The 19,050-nt window shown below is 55.9% G+C and overlaps 9 protein-coding genes and 1 non-coding gene across 10 annotated transcripts; 3 read left to right on the top strand and 7 right to left on the bottom strand.

Annotated features, from left to right (window-relative positions):
- Positions 1-395: 395 nt before the first annotated feature.
- On the bottom strand, positions 396-2,575 carry BJX67DRAFT_333253 (putative MFS transporter). Its single transcript, XM_071027539.1, has 5 exons — positions 1,915-2,575; positions 1,568-1,858; positions 1,327-1,524; positions 837-1,280; positions 396-767 (listed from the first exon to the last, which is right to left on the bottom strand). Exons 1-5 carry the CDS (start codon positions 2,103-2,105, stop codon positions 428-430), a joined length of 1,464 nt encoding a protein of 487 aa, XP_070888565.1. The 5' UTR covers positions 2,106-2,575; the 3' UTR covers positions 396-427.
- Positions 2,576-3,986: 1,411 nt separating this feature from the next.
- On the bottom strand, positions 3,987-4,641 carry BJX67DRAFT_347621 (uncharacterized protein). The gene is made up of 3 exons (XM_071028561.1): positions 4,353-4,641; positions 4,201-4,301; positions 3,987-4,145 (listed from the first exon to the last, which is right to left on the bottom strand). The coding sequence occupies exons 1-2, from the start codon at positions 4,551-4,553 to the stop codon at positions 4,206-4,208; spliced, it is 297 nt and encodes a 98-aa protein (XP_070888564.1). The 5' UTR covers positions 4,554-4,641; the 3' UTR covers positions 3,987-4,145; positions 4,201-4,205.
- A 904-nt stretch (positions 4,642-5,545) lies between these two features.
- Positions 5,546-6,783, top strand: BJX67DRAFT_379132 (uncharacterized protein; the record flags this gene model as incomplete). Its single annotated transcript, XM_071032507.1, has 2 exons — positions 5,546-6,046; positions 6,115-6,783. 2 exons carry the CDS (start codon positions 5,546-5,548, stop codon positions 6,781-6,783), a joined length of 1,170 nt encoding a protein of 389 aa, XP_070888563.1.
- A 671-nt stretch (positions 6,784-7,454) lies between these two features.
- Positions 7,455-9,224, top strand: BJX67DRAFT_379131 (uncharacterized protein; the record flags this gene model as incomplete). The annotated part of the gene is made up of 1 exon (XM_071032506.1): positions 7,455-9,224. The coding sequence occupies one exon, from the start codon at positions 7,455-7,457 to the stop codon at positions 9,222-9,224; it is 1,770 nt and encodes a 589-aa protein (XP_070888562.1).
- Positions 9,225-9,920: 696 nt separating this feature from the next.
- BJX67DRAFT_379130 (uncharacterized protein) lies at positions 9,921-11,672 on the top strand (the record flags this gene model as incomplete). Its single annotated transcript, XM_071032505.1, has 1 exon — positions 9,921-11,672. The coding sequence occupies one exon, from the start codon at positions 9,921-9,923 to the stop codon at positions 11,670-11,672; it is 1,752 nt and encodes a 583-aa protein (XP_070888561.1).
- Positions 11,673-11,882: 210 nt separating this feature from the next.
- BJX67DRAFT_379129 (putative amino acid permease) lies at positions 11,883-13,685 on the bottom strand (the record flags this gene model as incomplete). Its single annotated transcript, XM_071032504.1, has 4 exons — positions 11,883-12,109; positions 12,161-12,741; positions 12,793-12,992; positions 13,056-13,685. 4 exons carry the CDS (start codon positions 13,683-13,685, stop codon positions 11,883-11,885), a joined length of 1,638 nt encoding a protein of 545 aa, XP_070888560.1.
- A 495-nt stretch (positions 13,686-14,180) lies between these two features.
- On the bottom strand, positions 14,181-14,272 carry BJX67DRAFT_t41. Its single transcript has one exon. It is a non-coding gene; the product is annotated as a tRNA-Phe (tRNA).
- Positions 14,273-14,903: 631 nt separating this feature from the next.
- Positions 14,904-15,410, bottom strand: BJX67DRAFT_379128 (VOC family protein; the record flags this gene model as incomplete). The annotated part of the gene is made up of 3 exons (XM_071032503.1): positions 14,904-14,930; positions 14,975-15,117; positions 15,164-15,410. The coding sequence occupies 3 exons, from the start codon at positions 15,408-15,410 to the stop codon at positions 14,904-14,906; spliced, it is 417 nt and encodes a 138-aa protein (XP_070888559.1).
- A 96-nt stretch (positions 15,411-15,506) lies between these two features.
- BJX67DRAFT_333211 (uncharacterized protein) lies at positions 15,507-17,025 on the bottom strand. The gene is made up of 2 exons (XM_071027538.1): positions 16,711-17,025; positions 15,507-16,659 (listed from the first exon to the last, which is right to left on the bottom strand). The coding sequence occupies exons 1-2, from the start codon at positions 16,931-16,933 to the stop codon at positions 15,839-15,841; spliced, it is 1,044 nt and encodes a 347-aa protein (XP_070888558.1). The 5' UTR covers positions 16,934-17,025; the 3' UTR covers positions 15,507-15,838.
- A 92-nt stretch (positions 17,026-17,117) lies between these two features.
- BJX67DRAFT_370786 (Gfo/Idh/MocA family protein) lies at positions 17,118-18,903 on the bottom strand (the record flags this gene model as incomplete). Its single annotated transcript, XM_071030969.1, has 3 exons — positions 17,118-18,051; positions 18,110-18,771; positions 18,832-18,903. 3 exons carry the CDS (start codon positions 18,901-18,903, stop codon positions 17,118-17,120), a joined length of 1,668 nt encoding a protein of 555 aa, XP_070888557.1.
- Positions 18,904-19,050: the final 147 nt, after the last annotated feature.

The following is a 19,050-nucleotide window of genomic DNA, read 5'->3' as shown; positions in this document are numbered from 1 at the left end:
GCGAGCTCCACGGCGAATAAGTGCATTGCTGCCATCCTGCAGCGGCAGCGGCAGACTTGGAGGAGCTTCTCGCCCGAGAGATCAAGGTGGGAGCTTCTCAGCTGGATGGCATCATTTGGACCTAAGATTGATGATTGCTTGGCTGGAGCGGAGGAGGACTTCAAAGCATCGGAGGAGCAGTTTGAAGAGGAAGGTGACTTTAGATTTAGACGACATTAGGGTTCTTCCAGCTATCCTTGATGTGGAAAGAGGGTTGGTACACTATAGTGGTTTGGGCCAGTGCCTCGCCTCATCTTTAATTAGAATATGGAGATTTGACCTTTCATTCTCGACAGCACATTCCAAGAATCGGGGGACTGCATGAATATATGCCACTTCAGCTCTACATCGGCCTCGCCACACACACACCAGGCGTCATCACAGCCCACTAAAGAATATACCGGAACCCCCTCGGCGCATCAAGCTCCTCCTCCCTCTCCACCGTATTCTCCTTCTCCTGCAACCCGCGGTTCATCCGCACATGCACGACCCGAATCACATACGCCATCGCGGCAACCAAGAGCGCCACGGCGGCCGTCGCACTCCCACCGGGAACATACCGCGGCCCCGACGACGAGGGCCACATGTAGCTCCCGTAGATACTGGCCGTGTTGCCGATCATGTTTGCGGTTGCGATGGCGGCGGAGCGCTTGACCAGCGGGCGCGGGAAGGAGTTTGCGACCCAGGCGATGATGATCTGGTACGCGGAGACGGCGCCCATGGGCATCCTACTGAGGTTAAGAAGAGTTTCGCGGAGATAGGTAAGGGGAGAGGAGAGGAGACTTAGGGAGCGGTACATGAACATCCCCAGGAACCTGGCGCCGATATTCGTCGACGCAGTGCAGATGATGCACCCGACGACCGACACGCTCATCAGACAGATGATATGGATACTGCGATCATTCGTCTTCCCCGACGTCCAGGTGACGACCAGCGAGACGAGGAACGTCGCGATCCAGACGGGCGCCGTGATGAGCAGGGTCTCGATGTTGCTGTACTCCAAGGTGCTCACGATGGACGGGAAGAAGTACTGGAATGTCTGTGAGAGGAGGGACATGTGCTGGAGGAGGATGAAGAGGTAGATGCGCTTGTCCGTGAAGACTAGGTAGAGGGCTTCCTTGATGGAGGCGGCGGAGGAGTCGTCTGCTTCGCCGGCGTCGTTGATCAGGCGCCACTGGGCGTAGGCTTTTTCGTCGTCTTCGAGCCAGCTGGTCGTTGCTGGGTAGTTGGGGAGGAGGAGTCTGCTGGGGTTAGACTATGCTGTATACACCGTTAGGGAGTACTCACGGAACGAGCATCGATATGGCGACCGTGATGACGCCCTCGATGATGAAGAGCCATCGCCAGCCGGAGATACCATGCGACATGTGCAGATTTGCGAGGACGCCTGCTCCGATCAGTCCACCGAATGCGTTGGCAAGCGAGCTGCCAGCGTAGAACCAGGCGATGCGATAGCTCAGCTCCTGCCGCGTGTACCAGCTCGACCTGCGATGGTTAGCGACGCCATAACCCCAAGATGACAACGTACATGAGCATGACCGCGCCCGGGAAGAACGGCGCCTCGACGAATCCGAGGAAGAACCTCGCTGCGACGAGACCAGAGAACGACTGTGCGGCCGCCTGGCACGCGGAGATGACGCCCCAGATGCCCATGGCGACCCCCAGGAACAGCGACGGTCGCACGCGGGTGAGGATGAGGTTGGATGGGAGCTGCATGAGGAGGTATCCGACGAAGAGGATGCTCGTCGCGAGGTTGAAGTCTGTCCCTGCCATGCCGAGATCTTCTTCGAGGGTGCCGAGGCGGGCCTGCGAGAGGTTGCTGGGGAAGTTAGCACGACCATACGACACTTTTATTATCTCAAGAGCAGAGCATACTTCCGATCCAGAAAGTTGAGCAGGTACATGAGCACCAGCAGCGGCAGCAGGTGCAGGTCGACCTTGCGCATCAGCCGGCGCGTCATCTGGCGGTGCCACTCGTCGCCTTTGGCAGCGTACGCCTGGTAGAGCTCATCGTGCTCGAAGTGCACCTTCTGGGGGAGGACATCGGCATCGGGGTCGCTGGCCATGGTTGCAGTGAGGGTGGGGGAACGGTGAGAGAACCCAACTCCGCAGCGCAGGGCCTTTAAATCTGGACGGGTCTTCTGACTCCATCGCGGAGATCGTCCGAGCTGGAAGTCTTGGGACGGGGTCTCTTGCGGGGAGGACTGGAGACGAGCCGAGATGGCTGTGAATTCGGGGGAATGTCCACCGAGGGAAGGAGAGTTGGAGAGTTGAAAAATAATTCACATTATCTTATATTATCACAGATCTATATTCCCAACGAGCCAACATCACTTCCCAAAGGTATCACTCAGCTCCTGATCAGTGCTCTGGCTATTCAAGGGTCAGCAAGCGCAATCGACACTGCAACGCAAGCAGGAAGGAACATACAAAGATTCAGTGGCGCCGTTGAGTATCGAAACGAGCGAGGCACAGTTGCTCTGAAGGTCCATATTGTCTTGGCCGATCGCGTTCCATGCCTGCTGAAAGGCAGCCTATTGTTGGATGCATGTCAGAAATGGCGTGACAAAGGAAGCAGAAAGGTCACTTACGGCGGCGTCGCCTTGAATACTTGAGCTGATAGAGCTAAGGTCGTTTCCGGCGCTCGAGAGGCCGTCGTTGATGCTGGCGCAGGTGGCCGCGAGGTTCTGGGCGACGGCCTGGAGGGCGCCCACGTCGACGGTCTGGGGGGCAGGCGCCGGGGCGGCCGTAGCAGCGACCGCGAAGACGGCGACAGAGAAGAGCTTGAAGTGCATTTTGATGGAAGGTAAGAATGTAAGAAGGTCCTTGATGATTGCTTGTTGATTGACTGATTGAGACTGATTGATGTCTGTCCAGGAGGTGTCCCGTCGTCTGTATTTATATTCGTCGCGGCCATGAAGCTGAAATCCAGCCTGATGATGGACCCTTTTTTGGCCCGCAGCCAAAGCCCCGAGGCTGAGCATGCAGGGCTGCTCACTGCGCTGCTTCATTGGCCGAGTGCACCGCAGCAGGGGCTGTGGACCCCCAAAAATAGGCCCCCCGGTCCGTTGCTCTCATCTCGACCAACTGTTGATGCTCATCCAGCGAGTGGCGCAGCCGAGCTCTGTCGATCGTCTGGCCGAGAAGCAACAAAAGGTTCGAGGCCACACAGGTTGTCTTCCTGCTCCACTCCAAAGAGCTCACTCTGGCTGACATTCTGGCCCCTTCGCCCCAGGTGGTGAAGAGACCAGAAGAAATTCGGGGATGAGGGGCTGGCGAAGCATCTTCTGCGCCATTCAACAGTGTGTGAACGCTTGTCAATGCTCTCTGCCATCGACTCAGTCTCGCTTCGCTCTTCGAGAAGGGAACCTCTGAATCAATTACTTCGAATGATACACTGCTTGATTAAGGGTGCTGTTTCGGATTTTTATGGCTTACCACGAAGCATCTGTACTGCCAACAAAGAACACTAACCATGGGACTGCTGGCTGATATACCGCGCGGTCCCTTGAAGGAAAGGAAACAGAGTAGTAATCTCTATTGATCAAACTCAAGGCATGTGTTCTGAATAACCACCTAATCTCTATCCAAACACTTCTTATTCACAAAGACAAAAAGAATGACCTTGACTTACCAAGAATAGCACAAAAAGGTATTAATATGATGACTCTGCCAATATATAATTAATATATAGTCCTTTTACAAGTTCATAGCAGCTAATCCAAATCTAGATAGAGGCCCTGGGATACTGCTCGTACCTGTAGCACTTGTAGGACCAGCACAAGCAGCAGCACTAGCAGGAACCGCACAGGCAGCTCTAGTAATGGAAACACCAGAAAACATACCAAGTCTGAGCGCCCTGGGACAGGGTCTCTTGCCAGTGAGGACTGGAGACAACGGCCCCGGCTCGGGGGAATGCCACCCGAGCAGTGAAGAATGGGGAATCGTCGGAGAAGGACTGGAGTCTCAGAATTTAGACATGGAGAGTGGGATAGTATAGGAAAATGCATCATATTATACTATATTATTACATATCGACCAAACTGCTCTATACCCCCACGAGCTCAAATCACTTCCCAATCGTATCACCCAGGCCCTGATCAGTGCTGTGGCGATACAAGGGTCAGCACACACAAGCAACAGAAACACCAGAAAACATACCAAGTCTAAGCGGCACTGAGGGTCGAGACAAGTCCGGCACACGTTTGCTGAAGATGGGCATTGTCGTTGAGCATGTCGTTCCAGATCGCCGCGAAGTCTACCTAATGGATCGGTCAGAACAAAACCCGCGTTAAGAGGCGAGGGTCGCTTACGCTGGAGCTGCCCGGCAGACTCGTGAGGGTGTGGGCGTCACCCTGGACGCCCGCGAGGGCGCTGCTGATCCTCGCGCAGGCGTCCCGGAAGTGGGTGGCCATCTCGTGGAGGGTGTTCGGGTCGACGCTGGTCTGGGGAACAGGCGCAGGGGTGGCAGTGGCGGCGGCCGCGAAGAGGGCGACAAAGAGCTTGAAGTGCATTTTGATAGCAAGTAAGAAGGTACTTGATGATTGATGGTTGATTGTTGATTGTTGTTGATTGACTGTCTATCCAGGAGATCCACTGTATTTATGCCCATCACGGCGCCGAAGTTGAAATCCGGCCCGATCCCCAGCCCTTTTTGGCCCCCGATGCTGAGCAGGTACAGCCAGGCGTTGCTCACAGTGCCGCTGGCTGATTGGTTCTGGCCTCGCTTGGGGCTGTTTCTTGAACAACTTTCTTCGAACAGGTCCACCATTTCTCCCCACTAGCTGCTGATCCTTCTCAAGTGAGCAGGGGGCGCAGCGCAGCTCTGTCGATCGGCTGGCTGACAAGCAAGACATCTTGAACGGAGTTCAAGATCACGGAGTTGTCTTCCCTGCTGTCTCCTCGAAGTCCGGAGGTGACAAGTGCGCGAGTCGAGTATATGTATCGTGTGTTGTGTCCATTAAACAGTGCGTGCTCATCAGATGGCGAAGACTGAAAAAGCCTCTTGCCTTCTAGACTGGGAATTATGGCAACGTCCTAGCTAAGCATTCCACGTCAAGGAGACTTGTTGCCGTTCATCCTGTCATTTGACTTGTTGTTGAAGCGCTCTCTGCCACAGACTCTGCACACTCAGTCTATCTTCAACTCTAAATAGAGTCCCCTTGATTGCTTAGAATGCGACACTGTTCAATCAACAAGCACTGTTTCGGGTCTTCATGGTTAGGCACAAAGAACCTGTTTCGCACTACCAACAAAGAACAGCAACATTGAATAGCAGCCCACGCGGTCCCTTGTCAAGGACAGGAACAAAGTACTGGCCTTCATTGTTACACTGAAGGTATGCATTTCGGTTAACCGCCTGGATCCTATCCAAACCTGCTTCACACATACAAAAAGAGGAAAAGAACAGACTTAGACGGCAAGAGCATTCATGTAGTAAATCTGCCATACATAATCAAGGTGTAGTCCTTTTACAAGTCAACAGCAACAATCTGTCACCTTCACAATGGCAGCTAATCCACCTCCAGGCGGAGGCCCTGGGGCACCGCCAGCACCAGCACCAGTAGGACCAGCGCAAGCGGCAGCACTGGCAGGAAAAGCACAGGAAGCTCTAGCAGCGATGGGAGGAGGAGCATTCCCGCAGTCCGGGGGACTCATCCTGGGCATAATCGGTGGCCAGATCCGCAGCTACCCGCGCATCTTCAATTCGTTCCTCTCCGGCCTCGACTACGACGACACAATGCGCTTCATCGACGCCTTTCCCGCGCACCTCACCTCCGTCTACAAGTTCGGACTGACTGCAGACTGGCTGTGGGCAGGACAGCCCCAGCTCACCACGCACAACGCCGTGATCCAATGGCATGTGAACCAAGCCCCTGGAGCTGGCCTCGCTCCTCTACCCCTTCTGGGACTTGTGGAACTCTGTGTCCCCCCCGAACGGCGCTGCGATCCTGTCAGCCTCGACCCAGGCGCATATCTGCTCAATGGCAAACCGCGACATGGCACAGTGCTTCCTCGCCAACAACGCCCTCGACCTCTTCCTCCAGCCCCCTCTACCCGCTCCTCCTCCACAAGTTACCCCCGGCCAGCCCGTCCCCGTCGCAGTGCCCAACCAACTCGGCACCCAAGGACACGGCGGACCCTGGCACTGCGGCGCTCTCAACCCACACACAGACTTCCTTGAGTTCCTCAACCACCAAAGACCAGCAGACATCGACAACCGACACGGATGGGCGCAGACCGCCGTTCGAAACAGCCTCCCTCCATAACCGCCTCTACAGCTTCGCCGCCCTCCTCAAGCTCGGCGCAGACCCCGGCACAATCCCAAACACCCTAATCACAAACTGGGTCGATCCACGCGACCGCCACCTCCTCGCCGTCCTCCCACGCATCATCAACCCGAATCCCCGAGCCGCGGACGGGAGCGCACAGAACGGGACACTCCTGCACCAGATCGTGCACGCGCTGCGCCGGCAGATGCACCGCGTAGAGATGAACGCAAACCTGACAGCGCGGGAGAAGAGCAGGGCGCGCGGGCGCCACCTGCGACGCGCAGACCAGCTTCTCCAGCGCGTAAAGGCCGGGAATGCGCGGGGGAAGCCGGATATCCACGACGACAGATCGGGGGAACCCGCGGCGGACGGCGCTGGAGGTCGCCCAGGCGCGTGGGTATCACCAGCTTTACTTTTATCTGTCTCGGGCTCGATACCGGAGGTAACTGTAGTGCTTGGGGAGTCAGCTTAAGTTATTGACTCCGCAAGCTATAGCGTCACTATAGCGGGGTTCGTAGCCCTAGCTTGGATGTACCTAGTATATTCTGTCTTGTTTGAGGAGTGTCCGGTCGGCTTATGGTTGCTGTAGAAGCAGAAAGCTGTTTGTATAGAATCTGGATTATATGTATTCCCGATCTTACATTAGGGCTGAGATACTATACATACCGAGTCGCAGCAAAGTAGCGGATCCAGGCTGTCCGGCTCCTTGGTAGGCTCCTACCAAGTTGACACTCGCCACTGAAGCTGGGTATCCCAGAGGCTCAGTGCGAGGACCATCCTCCCGTGTTTCATAACGAATAAAGAAGCAGATAACCCAAAGTCACGCTCGCACTCACAAAGCCAGCAGCTTCTGGAGAGCTCAACAAAGACATCACATCCCCATGAAACAAAGTGCATAAAGGCTGAGGGTGAGTTTTGTTTCAGCCTGGCAAACGTTGTATAGAAATCTTCCAAGGCTCGATATAATGACCTCGAAAGAAATCCAGCATCCATCTTCCAAGTATAGATCTCGCAAAGACTTCAATTGTAAATTGAATGACAGCCATCCATTCAGTAATTCCTGTAGAAATACAAAGCATCGACTGAATTCTGCACCCCGATAGCATAGCATAGTACGGAGCATTGAGACGAACTTGCACCAGAATGGCCGAAGAACCGCCACATTTGATAGACAGAATCTGGGAGGGAATCCTCCTCAACCACCCCAGGCGCACAATCTGGCACGATCTTGCGTTCGAACTCTTCGACCAGAAGAGAGACGACGAGCTCGTCGACCTCATGGTCCAGAAGCCCTACCTGACGGGCCTCATCTACGCTGAATATGGAATGAAAAGCAGATGGGATTGGGCCGCACAGACGCTCAACGATACAAATCAGGTCCTCGAATGGCACCGCATACGCTCCAAGAAGCTCCACTGGGAGGAAACAAGGGGTCGGGTCGATGCTGGGATTCAGCTGGCAGTCCAAGGCCGGAATGGACCCGTGCTGCGGCGGCGTCGGTTTGTACGCGTCCAGATCGATATCGAGCTGCTACAGCTCGAGGAGTGGACACTCACGGAGACCCTGAACAATGTCATGCGAGACCAATTTGGATACACCCCCCTGTGGGTTATCCAGAACCGCACCCCATGCCAGCAGTGGTATGAAGACACTCGGAACGACATTGTCGCTTATCTCCAGAACGAAGTGCAGGCCACGCAGCAGGAGATTCAGCGTCTCCAGCAGGCTCTGCCGCAGAATATGTCCGCGTTGATTCCCGCACCACCGCTGCCGACACCTATACCGACTGCCCGCAGCTCGGAGAACTGCAACAGCTGCTCGAGGATCGTCGAGAAGCTCCTACGGAAGGACGCCCTTGAGCCAATCCTCATGCTGAGACGGCTGGGCCTCTTCAACCCGCGTGGATACACGCGTATGGGCTATACATTCCTCCACGAGGCCCTGGCCTTCCGACGCACAAGGATAGCCGGATACCTGGCCAGCCTCCACGATATCGTGTCCATCCGTCACAACGTCGCAACCCCCGGGCTGAACGCGAACTTCCCCTACCACCACCTCGACACACTCGTCCTCCGAAATTGGCCGCGCCTCTTCGAACGCACCTGGACCCGCGTCCGGCCCACCCTACAAGCAGCCGCCCCGAACCACAGTCTCGCAGATGTCCTCCACCGCCACAGCGTCCAAGTCCTGTGCACATGGGCCTCCCACGCCCTCGCAACGACACTAAGCACAACGGACGGGCTCAACCTCGCCCTCATCCAGATCCAGCCGGGCTGCAATTGGACAAACTGGGCGGGTGCCCAAAGCACCCCGTGGCATCTCGCCATGAAGAACCCCAACCTCGACTTCCTCGACTTCCTCGACACGCAGATCCACGCCACCATAAGCCAGCGCGACGGCGCAGGGCGCCAGCCCCTCGACATCGCCCTCGCAGACAGGGCAGACCGCACCGTCACGCACCTCATCCATCTAGGCCACGCGACCGAGCCCGCAGCCTACCGGTGTCTCTCACAACTCCCGGACAAGAATGATCCCGTCTTCCGGGCCCTCTTTGACGGCATGGGCGCGAATATCGCGCATCCAACGCGCCGCGGGACGTTCCTGCACTACGTCATGTGGGGGCTGCACCATCACATCCAGCACTTGAATGACAATGCGGCGAATCTCGGTCTCACAGCGTACCAGAGGCAGAGGCGGAAGGCCGCGTACACGCAGAGGGCAGGAGCTCTCATTCAGGAGATCAAGGGGGGGAACGCGACGGGGAATCGCCCTGACGTTGCGGCGGTGGATGTTCAGAATAGAACTGCGCTTGCCCTCGCGAGACAGCACCGGTTGCCGCGCGCTGCTTTGAATTTCGTGCGGTATAACGGTCGCGATCGGCCGCCAGTGCGTCGAGTCCGCCGAGGGCAGTAAGCGTGTCATCGTAGTGATAGGTATATAGATCGTTGAGGTAGATATAAATATTAGACTTTTCAGATCCAATTCCCGCCAGAACCATATCCATGCCCCCGAGGCGTAGTACTGTTCACGCACGAAGTATATCCATCTCCAGGCTGCCTACGAGAGTGTGTACAGCATGCCGGATGACAGCTTGTATGGGCAGCTACAAAAGGTACAGATACACCGAAAAACTTCAACAATCAAGCACATATCATATTCAGTTCTAAGCGTAACAAAGAATCCCGTCGATGACCTGATACCAAGCTCCGACTAGACAAAGACCCGCTATTCGTTTCATAGCACTTGTCTAAGAACCACCCATTCACACGAACAATGAGCTGAGGCAAAGCCCTGTCTGATGATCAAGATCTGCCATTGTATAGATCCAACTCTCAGAACATAACAAACCGTAGAATAAAACACTCAACAAGATCACTCAGGGCCAAAGGTCCAGATAGCAAAGAGACCCAGGGCAGGAACCACAGGCCGATTCCAAGTATAGAACCCTCATGAAAGAGCCTCGAGAACAGAGACAAGCTTGTCTGAAGCGTTGATGACAGTGCATCTGTAGAACGAGTACATAATACACTGATTCACTCTATGGCATTTCATTCATAGAGACTTACATACATACGTATATACACACATACACTCGGGACCACCAGCACAATGAACAACATCCTCTGGAGTTTCTGGGAGCACCAAATTGGCGTCCTGGGGGCCTTTCCCGTCCGCCGCCACATAATAAACGACATTCTCGACTCCCAAACCGAGGCCGAGATCGCCGAGATACTGCAGAGACTCCCCGAGATGGCGGGATACATCGTCGTCGACTACGGCCTCCACCACCGGTGGCGCGACGGCGCGCTCAACCTCCCGACCTCGACCGACGCCGTGGCATGGCATGTCCAGCGGGACCGGGACCACCGTCTCAACGCGCTATCCCAACAGCTTCGTGCTGAGATTGACCAGGCGCGAGAGGACGGGGAGCGGCAGCTGGAGCAACAACTCCGGGAGCAACGGGTGCAGGTAGATATTGAGTTGTTACGGTCGAGGAACCGGGTGTACAACCAGACTATCACGGACGTGCAGGCAAACCAGCAGGGGTATGACCCCCTGGGGCTTGTGCAGGCGCAGGGGGTGGCCCTAACCCCGACACAGCAATGGTACCGGACGTGTAGACAGCGGATGCTTACGGAATTGGCAGCACGAGTCCAGGAGAATGAAGATGAGGTACAGCGGCTCCAGGCACTGCTCCCGGATAACCCTACGCCGCCGCCTGCGATTCCAGCGCTGGCGATTCCCGTGCCAGGAGACATTGTCGCGCGGAACTGCCACGACCACCCACGGCTGCTGGACTACCTGATAGAGCATAACTGCCACGCAGCCCTGACCATGCTGATGCGACTTGGCATCTTCAACCGACAAGGCTACACCCGGATGGGATTCACATACATGCACTGCGCCGTCACCAACGACGCCGAAAACCTCGCCCACGACCTCGCCAGATTCTGGACAACCGCCGACACCCTCTCGCTATACTCGACAAACGACCTGCAACGCGTCCCCCTCCCCTACAACCACCTGGAGCTCTTCGCCCAGCACCGCTGGATAAACTGGTACTACCACATGTACGACGACCTCGCATTCGATCCCAACTTCGACGCAAACATCCACCTCCACCCACAAACCAGGGAAATCCTCTGCTCCTTCGTCACCCGCGAGCACGCCGAACAACTCCTAACAATCTACGGCGTCAACCTCGCCGCTGTCCCGGCCCAGGTCACCGCAAACCCCTGGATCGACTGGACAATCGGCGGCACGCCCTGGCACCTGGCCATCCGCAACCCCAACATCGACTTCCTCGACTTCCTCGACTTCCTCGACTTCCTCGCTGCCCACTGCCCGCTCGACATCAACGCCGTCGACGATGGCCTCGCCTTCCCCGCGCCCCCGCGCAATCCCGCAGACGCAGTCACCCTCGCCGCAACGGAGGAGAACCTCCCCGTCGTGCGACGCCTGGCGCAGTACGGCTGCGACACACGGGACGCAGGACATCCCGTGTACCGACGGATCCCGGAGCCGGACAGCGCGTGGTTCGACGTGCTCTTCCACGGGCTCGGGACGAACCTAGCTCACGGGGCGGGGACGGACGAGGGAACGTGTCTGCACGATGTGGCGCATGGGGTTCCGCTGGAGGACACGAAGCTGCGGAATATACGGCCGCCATACACTCCTGGACAACTGAGGTTCCACGGGGGCAAGCTGAGGAAGAGGACGCTGAGGCTGATTGAGGCGATGAGGCGCGGGAATGGCATTACGCGGCCGGATCATCGGGTTTTGGATTCTGATAACCGGACTGCGGCGGATGTGGCGCGGCTCAATCGGCTGCATCGGTCCATTATAAGGGAACTCTCGTAGTGAAATAGATCGGGGAGCTGGGGTGTGTCAGTGCACCAGGAGGTAGGCATCGTTGCGAGCATATAAGGAGTACAGGTTGGTTACACGGTTAGAAGCATTTCAGCATCTACATTTGTTTATAGACAGTGAGTTAATGTACAATAGCATTGCCAATGCAGAGCGATCAGTAGCAGCCACCAGAGGAAAACACAGTCAATCAACCATGACTACCTAGATGGTCTTCGGGACATCCGCCGGACTGGGCGAGTCGCTCTCACCCACGGGATCGATCGCATCGGTCGGCGGTCCTACGTAGTTCTTGTGTCCCCAGACCCAGTACCAGACCGCTGAGATAGCGACGAAGCCGACGAAGACAACCGAGGCGTAGTTCATTGTTTCCACGGTGACTTCCATGTATGTGGGCATGCTGAAGAGGGGGATCGCGAGGAGGGTCCATGCTACTACGGTTAGTATCAACCCAAATAATGAGAGAAACGAGGACAGCGCACCAAGTGCTACGACATTGCAGAATGCGCCGAGCGCCCCGAGGTCGAAGCTGCCGTGCCTGATATCCTCACGGCCGCGCAGGACCAACGACACCGCAATCGGGCACCCATAGCTCAGCGTTAGGAGAATGACACCGACACCAGAGAAGGCATTGTACGCAGCCGTGGATCCAAAGTAGATCAACCCGAAGAGCAGCTCAACGACCATACCGAGCATCATCGCGTTCAACGGGATATCGAGCTTCTTGTTCACGGTCCTCCACCACTGCGAGCCGGGGATGGCGCCGTCTCGCGCAAACGCCCATGTGCAGCGGGAGGTGGCCGTCACGCAGCCGATACCGCAGATGAACCCTAGGATGAGCAGCGGCAGGAGAAGCAGGAATGTGCCGACCGAGTTCCCAATCGCAGCCTTGAAAATAGCCGGTACGGGCTGGCCTGATGCAAGACCTGCGAGGTCTACCAGATCGTGCATGACGAAGCAGACTGGCACGAGGAAGATGAGACCCGCGCACAGGTTGATGACAATCGTCCCTACCATCGCTTTGGGCACTTGGATGGCGGGCTGACGGACTTCCTCGCACATTCTACGCATTTCAGCATGGGAGCGATGGGCGTGGTCCGTGGAGGAGACTTACGTGATGATCATCCCCGTGGAAGAGGTTGCGTAGGCAGCTTGCAAGAGACCAATACAGAAAGACCAGCCGTCAGGCCATCCGGTCTGTGGCTCGAAGTGACCAAACACCCAGCGTGCGTGGTTCCGGCCGCCCTTCGCAATGACCAGGATGCAGACATCGATGGCGATGACACCCGCCAAGGTCCAGAAGATGGCAAAAGACTTGAGATGGATTAGCAACGATATCAAGGCTTAACAATAAAAGGCGCATCGGGTCCATTCTACCTCCAGCAATGGGAGCCATTTATTCGCAAAGGCCGGGATCGCGTGGCAGACGAGGGTGACTCCCAGAAAGATCACGTACGTGTGCCAGGCCTCCCAGTTGTCCGTGATGCCGACGCCATCGGAGTCCTCGAAGACGTTCAAACAGGCGATGAAGAATTGAGTGGTTCCAAAGTTCACCGCGAGCGTGATCATGATCTGTCCAGCGACATAGGCCCAGCCGCAGACCCAGGAGGAAATGCGGCGACACCAGATGGGAGATAAGACGAACGTCTGGTAGTAAACACCACCAGCGGTAGGGAAGACCGACGTGATCTCTGCCAGCGATGCAGCTACACAGAGGATAATCAGCGATACGAGGACCCAGCCCCAGACGATGTTGGTCGGGCCTCCGCCTGCGAGGGCGTAGAAGTACGTTGTGGAAAGGCCATACGGGACGGAGGCGAGGATAAAGGACATAAACACGACATTCCACGTCGAGCGGTTCCGCGAGAGCTCTGGGGTGTAGCCGAGGGTTTCGAGAACCTGGTCGGCCTGGGTCTTATCGGGGCCCGTTTCTATGGCGCTGTCGAAGGGCTGGTCGCTGACGGTGGGAGGGACCCATTGGGAGGCATCCTTGCGCTTGGAGGGCATGATGGGCGCGGTCGCTGGGCTTAGATTCAGGGTTGGCGCGATGGGTCTACCGCAGGGGCATCGTCGTCGCAAGCGGCTGGAAGACAATGTGAAGAGGGAGTCGAGGGAGTCGAGGCTTTTAAGATCCTTGTCAAATTTTCGCAGACGACGGACTTCTCCGGCGATCTGGGGGTGCTCAGACGCCCGGCATTACCGAATGTGGCGCTGCCGGCTCGATCCAGACTAGCGCGTGTCACCGTTCCATGGGCGGGGCTCGGAATTGAAATGACTCGCCGTCTGATTGGACACAAGCCACGCGACCAACTTTGATGGAGGGACTCGGAGGATAACGTTCCCGACCAAACAGATTAACTGACTGAAGATTTCCTCAATTTTCAACATGTTGTTCAGCATGTTCAATTCAAACCCACCCACCAAAGATCTCGTCAGGGCCTGCCGTGGTAGTCTACCACTCGACTACCACCGCCAAAAAATAATAGTCACGCGAAAAAATATTGGGGTGAGCCGGGATCGAACCGGCGACCTTATGATTGCAAAGGACCAAAGTGGACTTCAGTCATACGCGCTCCCAACTGCGCCATCGCCCCATATTGCTGGAAGATCATTGGAAAGATCATCTATTTGATTTACCGATCCGTTCGATCGGGAAATACTTTACAGGGAGATTCTAGATGAAAAAGTGTGGAAAAAGTGTGGAAAAGGTGTGGAGGGAAGCGATCAACAGGATGAAAGCAGATGAAGAATCTGAGTTGCTAACTAAGGTCTATCTAGCAATACTCATACCCACAAGGAGCCCTGCAATAGGCCTTCACATTGACCATATTAGGAAAGAGCGATTGAATGAAGGAATGAAGCGATAATGAAGAATGAAGGGGGAGGAGGCGAGGAATCCATGACGCTCGCCGGTCCTGAGATTGTCAGGGAATGAATTAATCCATCATCGTCGAGGTCGACACCGCTGCTTGGACATAAAATCGGTCACGTGGTCGCTTGAGGGGCTTCGCTGCGTCTTGAAGTGAAGCGAGGTTCTCATGCCCATCTCGACTCTCGCGATGGCATCCTAACTCTTAACCTCGAAGCCACGGTTTGCGACCAAAAATGATACAGGTGGAAATCCCATGCTAATCAAAAATGATTTTTTAGACTATTCCAGATACCTATACACCACAAGACACCAAGACACCATTGCTTCATGTGCCCCCGAATACGACTCGCATCCTACTCCTTCGCCGGAAGGTGACACACCTTGGCTCGTCAGTACTACATGTGCAGCAGCTTGTGCGACTTACAATCTCAACATTATTCCCCCTCGGATCCAAGACAAACGCCCCATAGTAATTCGGATGGTATTCTGGTCGGAGCCCAGGCTTCCCGTTGCACTTGGCTCCGGCCGCGAGGGCAGCCTCGTGGAACGCATCCACCGTTTTGCGGTCTATCACATTAGCCACGTGGTTTCATCACCAGCGAGACACACATACCATTCGAGGTAAAGGCAAAATGGACGTTTTGAGGCGTGTCAGCCTTCGTCGCGGCGATCCAGAAGTCCGGCACCTGGTCACCCAGGCCGACGGCACCTGGGAAGCGCATCAACTCCTTGTACTTCAGTGGCGCGAGCGCCTTCTTGTAGAACTCGACCACGCTCTCGAACTGGTCTTCGGGGGCATTGATCCCGATGTGGTCGATCTTGCTGGCGGGGACGAACTCGCTGTTAGGGTCGAATTCCATGTTGGCTGTAGTAGCTCTCGTAAAGCCTGACTGAAGGGGAGACTCGTTGGAACCGGGTGTCATTTATATACCCTGCGTCAAAAACGGGGAATCGAGATTGCAATGCGCCACGGTTGGCAGATACGAGGACTCGACCTTTTCATGTCGAATCATGCGCCCTCGCTTGTGCATTTCACCCTTTAGCCTCTCGGCAGCGGCGTACCTGCTTGGGGCTTTCTTGGTTGCATGATCATCTCGAGATGGATATTCGACGATAATTGGGCTATTTTGTGATTACTGATCCATGCGAAGTCTTGGAATTTGGATCCGATATCCGTCATAGAGTCATCGCACTGCCAACGGCGTGTTGCCTCCGGCCCTCCCCACGCTGCTGGAGTTCCAAATAAATGTCGGGATTGACCAACACCCCTCCAGATGGTGATGAGTAGCTACAAACCAAGTCTAGACGCTTCAGCACGAAGAATATAAGGCATCTCTTCCTCAATGCTCTGCTCCTGCGGCCTCCAACCCAACACCCTCCGCCCCCTAAGCGCTTTCCCCCGGGAATTCCACGCCCAACTCGCAGCCTCAAAACCCGCAGGAGAATTCATCGCCTCTTGCAACGACAAGCCCCTTACCTCGGGCTTTTCCTTGAGATACCCCTCCTTAAACGCCTGCAGCCCAATCTCCCGCGCCAACTCCCCCCAGACATGCTCCCCATTCTCCGCAAGGAAGTACCCCTTCGCCCCCCAGATCTCTGTATCATCTCTGCGCGTCGGATCCACACCCGCACGCACAAGGCATTCAAACAGCCGACTCAAATCGTAAACATGCACATTATTCCACCGCGCCAGACCCTTCCCAATAACCGGCGTATACTTCTCCTTCAGGATAAACGAGGAAAGCTCATACACCTGGCGCCCGCGTAGCGAGACCGGTCCGCGCCCGCGGCCATAGATCGTCGGCGGACAGACAATGGCCGTTTTCACGCTCTCCGCATGCTGAATCCCTGTTTGGAGAACGATCTCGTCGACGTTGCGATGAAACGCGGCGGATGGGAGGTTGACCAGCTCGTCGACTCCGGAGTCGTCATCGAAGACCTTGTCGTCGTGCTCCCCGTGTGCCTTGCGCACTTCGGAGTCGAAGTAAGTGAGGATACCAGTTCCGCCGGTGTGAAGCCAGTACCCTGGTCTCTCTGCCGAATGCCCCTCGATTAACCCCTTTGCGATTGCGTTTGCGGCCCCGGCGTGGTCGGATGAGTCTGCCGTGTCTGAATCATCGTCAGTATATACATCCCCAACCTTTGGAGGGCTGGCCATACGAAGCACGATATCAGCCCATGCAGCCTCCCTTGTTAATATCTCCGCATCGTCGTTACTCCCAATGACAATCCGCAGGCTTGGATAAATCCCCCGCACATAATCGGCCTTCTCCTTGGACCGGATGAGAGCTGCGTATTCGAAGTCGGGGTGGTGCTGCTGGAGCCAGTGGAAGGCGTCGCCGCCGATGTAGCCGGTTACACCGGTGATGAAGACTTTGGGCATTGTCCTTGTCCTTCTGCTTGGTATCAGGTTGGCAGTGAAGGTCTCCAAACCCTTCAACGTCTAACTTGAAGCTGGCTCAGGTGGGGCAGTGACTTCATCTTACAAATCAGTTCATTGCTGAAGTGTGGGCCGCAGCAGAGCCGAGCTCAAGTCTCAGATGAGAAGGACGAGTGTGCTCGATGCATCAATCACGCACATGTGCATTCCACCACTCGTTCCAGTCTACAATCGACCGCCCCTTCCGTGCCTCCTCCGCCGCAAAGACCATCGCATGGCTGCGAATAACATCCTCAATAGAACACCCAATGAACTTCCTCTGCGCCTCCTGCACATCCATCCCATCGTTCTTCACAGCATTGACGGCATAAACGAACTGCCTCATCAGTCCATGGTCTCCCCCGCTGTGTCCCCCAAAGCTAACATGCGGCCGCTTCTCCTCGGCCTTGCCGGTCCGGAAATCGACCACACGCACAGTTCGCCCGTTACTCTCGATCTCGCCCTTCGTCCCGAATATCTTAGTCCGCTTGATGCAGACCCCGTCAGCAAAGGCCGTCATGTGGAATGTGGCGCTCTTCGCGGGCCTCTCGACCGTCTCTCCGTCGATGACAATGGAGTCATCATCCCAGGATATATGCACCGTCTGGTCATCGCAGACATTATTATCTGCCTCGTAGACACACCGTCCATACCACTGCCTCTGATCCACAACCTCCTTGGCCGTTTCAACCGTGTAATCCTCCTCTAACCTGTCCATGAGCACCTCTTCACCTCGCTTTAATCCCCCTTCGTCAAAAAGGTCCTCAATCTCAGGAACAACCACGTTCGCAGGCCACCCGCCCAGCCCCGCCCGTAGCGAATTCTCAAGGTAAATCTTCTTCGCAGAGAACTGGCACTCATTCTCCGCCGGACAGTGCAGACAATTCGTCGCCGTCCCAGCGGCGACGGGCTTCCTCGCTCGCCGGAAATGCCGCAGCGATCCAAACGCCGCAACGGTCGCCGGGATATGCGGTGGCTTCCTCGGTGTAGGCGCACTAAGCAACCACATCAGGAAGTCGATATCGTGGCACGACTTCGTGAGCAGCGAGGGCCCGGATGTATCTTCGTTTCTCCAGTTCCCTCTGCCAGAAATGAGCATTTAGTTCACCTCTCGCTTGGCAAGGAAGGGCGACCACTCACCTCACATAACTATGCGCAAAATGCCACCACCCGACGTTCTCGGTGTGCTCGATGGACACGATATCCCCGACCGCGTCGTCCTCGCAGACGAGCTTCCGGATCATCTGGTTAATCGGCGCATACCTCATCACATGTCCTATTCCAAAGAGACCAGAATAGACACCACTGTCGCCAGGTTGAAGGCTCACTCCCAAGCCGCGTGAGATTTCGAGGCAATCGTCTAACGAAGTCGCGAGCGGCTTCTCGCACATAATATGGATACCTAGCGGCGCTAGCGCCGTCACAATCTCGCGATGCGTCCGATCAGCTGTACAGATCACGACGGCGTCGATGACAATGTCGTCCAGTCCCTTCTCAGGAGTAGGCTGCTCAGCATCAATTCCGTCCTCATCAGCCTTCGTCTCAGCTTTCTTTTTCGCTTGTAGCCTCTCCCGCCTCTTAACCTCCCACTCCAAAAACTCCCTCCACCCACCAAACTCCTGCCCCTGCCTGGGCTGCTCACGCTTCCAAATAAACCGCCGCCCAATCTCTCGTCTCCTCCTGGGATCCGGATCGGCAACGGAAACAAGAAACCCATTGGTCCCGTCGTTGATCGCGGCCGCGAGCATGCCCCCGCGCGATCCGGCACCGATGAGCAGGAGACGCGCGGAGTTCGCGGGGCGCTCGGAGCGCGATCGGAGCTCGTCCCAGTTTATTGTTGCTGGGGGCCCCTTATGTCGGACGACGATGGATGGTTTGTTGTTGTTACCGCTGCTGCTGGGGGTGTAGTTGAGGAGGGATTTGATTTTATTCATTTTGCTGGGGGGCGCATGGAAATAATGATATCAAAAGAACAGGGAAGAGAAGCTTCGTTCGAAACTGGAATACGGGAAAGAGAATGATGATTTCAAAAGAATGCGACTGGGTGGCTCGGTTTAAATGCAGATGTCGGTGGAAGCCTC

This window comes from Aspergillus lucknowensis (assembly GCF_044049455.1).
Source record: "Aspergillus lucknowensis strain CBS 449.75 chromosome Unknown BJX67scaffold_9, whole genome shotgun sequence".
Classification (NCBI taxonomy): domain Eukaryota; kingdom Fungi; phylum Ascomycota; class Eurotiomycetes; order Eurotiales; family Aspergillaceae; genus Aspergillus; species Aspergillus lucknowensis.
The sequence above is the reverse complement of the archived record's forward strand: the minus strand, read 5'-3'. Positions and strand labels throughout refer to the sequence as shown.

What these genes read in the sequence shown, in the direction of transcription:
- BJX67DRAFT_333253 (XM_071027539.1), bottom strand. Translation starts at nt 2,105, where the DNA reads ATGGCCAGCGACCCCGATGCCGATGTCCTCCCCCAGAAGGTGCACTTC. An exon ending in CTCAACTTTCTGGATCGGAA is followed by an intron (nt 1,859 to 1,914) that starts GTATGCTCTGCT and finishes TAACTTCCCCAG; the next exon opens with CAACCTCTCGCAGGCCCGCC. An exon ending in CCGGGCGCGGTCATGCTCAT is followed by an intron (nt 1,525 to 1,567) that starts GTACGTTGTCAT and finishes TAACCATCGCAG; the next exon opens with GTCGAGCTGGTACACGCGGC.
- BJX67DRAFT_347621 (XM_071028561.1), bottom strand. Translation starts at nt 4,553, where the DNA reads ATGCACTTCAAGCTCTTTGTCGCCCTCTTCGCGGCCGCCGCCACTGCC. An exon ending in GTCTGCCGGGCAGCTCCAGC is followed by an intron (nt 4,302 to 4,352) that starts GTAAGCGACCCT and finishes CCGATCCATTAG; the next exon opens with GTAGACTTCGCGGCGATCTG.
- BJX67DRAFT_333211 (XM_071027538.1), bottom strand. Translation starts at nt 16,933, where the DNA reads ATGCCCAAAGTCTTCATCACCGGTGTAACCGGCTACATCGGCGGCGAC. An exon ending in ATGGGCTGATATCGTGCTTC is followed by an intron (nt 16,660 to 16,710) that starts GTATGGCCAGCC and finishes ACGATGATTCAG; the next exon opens with ACACGGCAGACTCATCCGAC.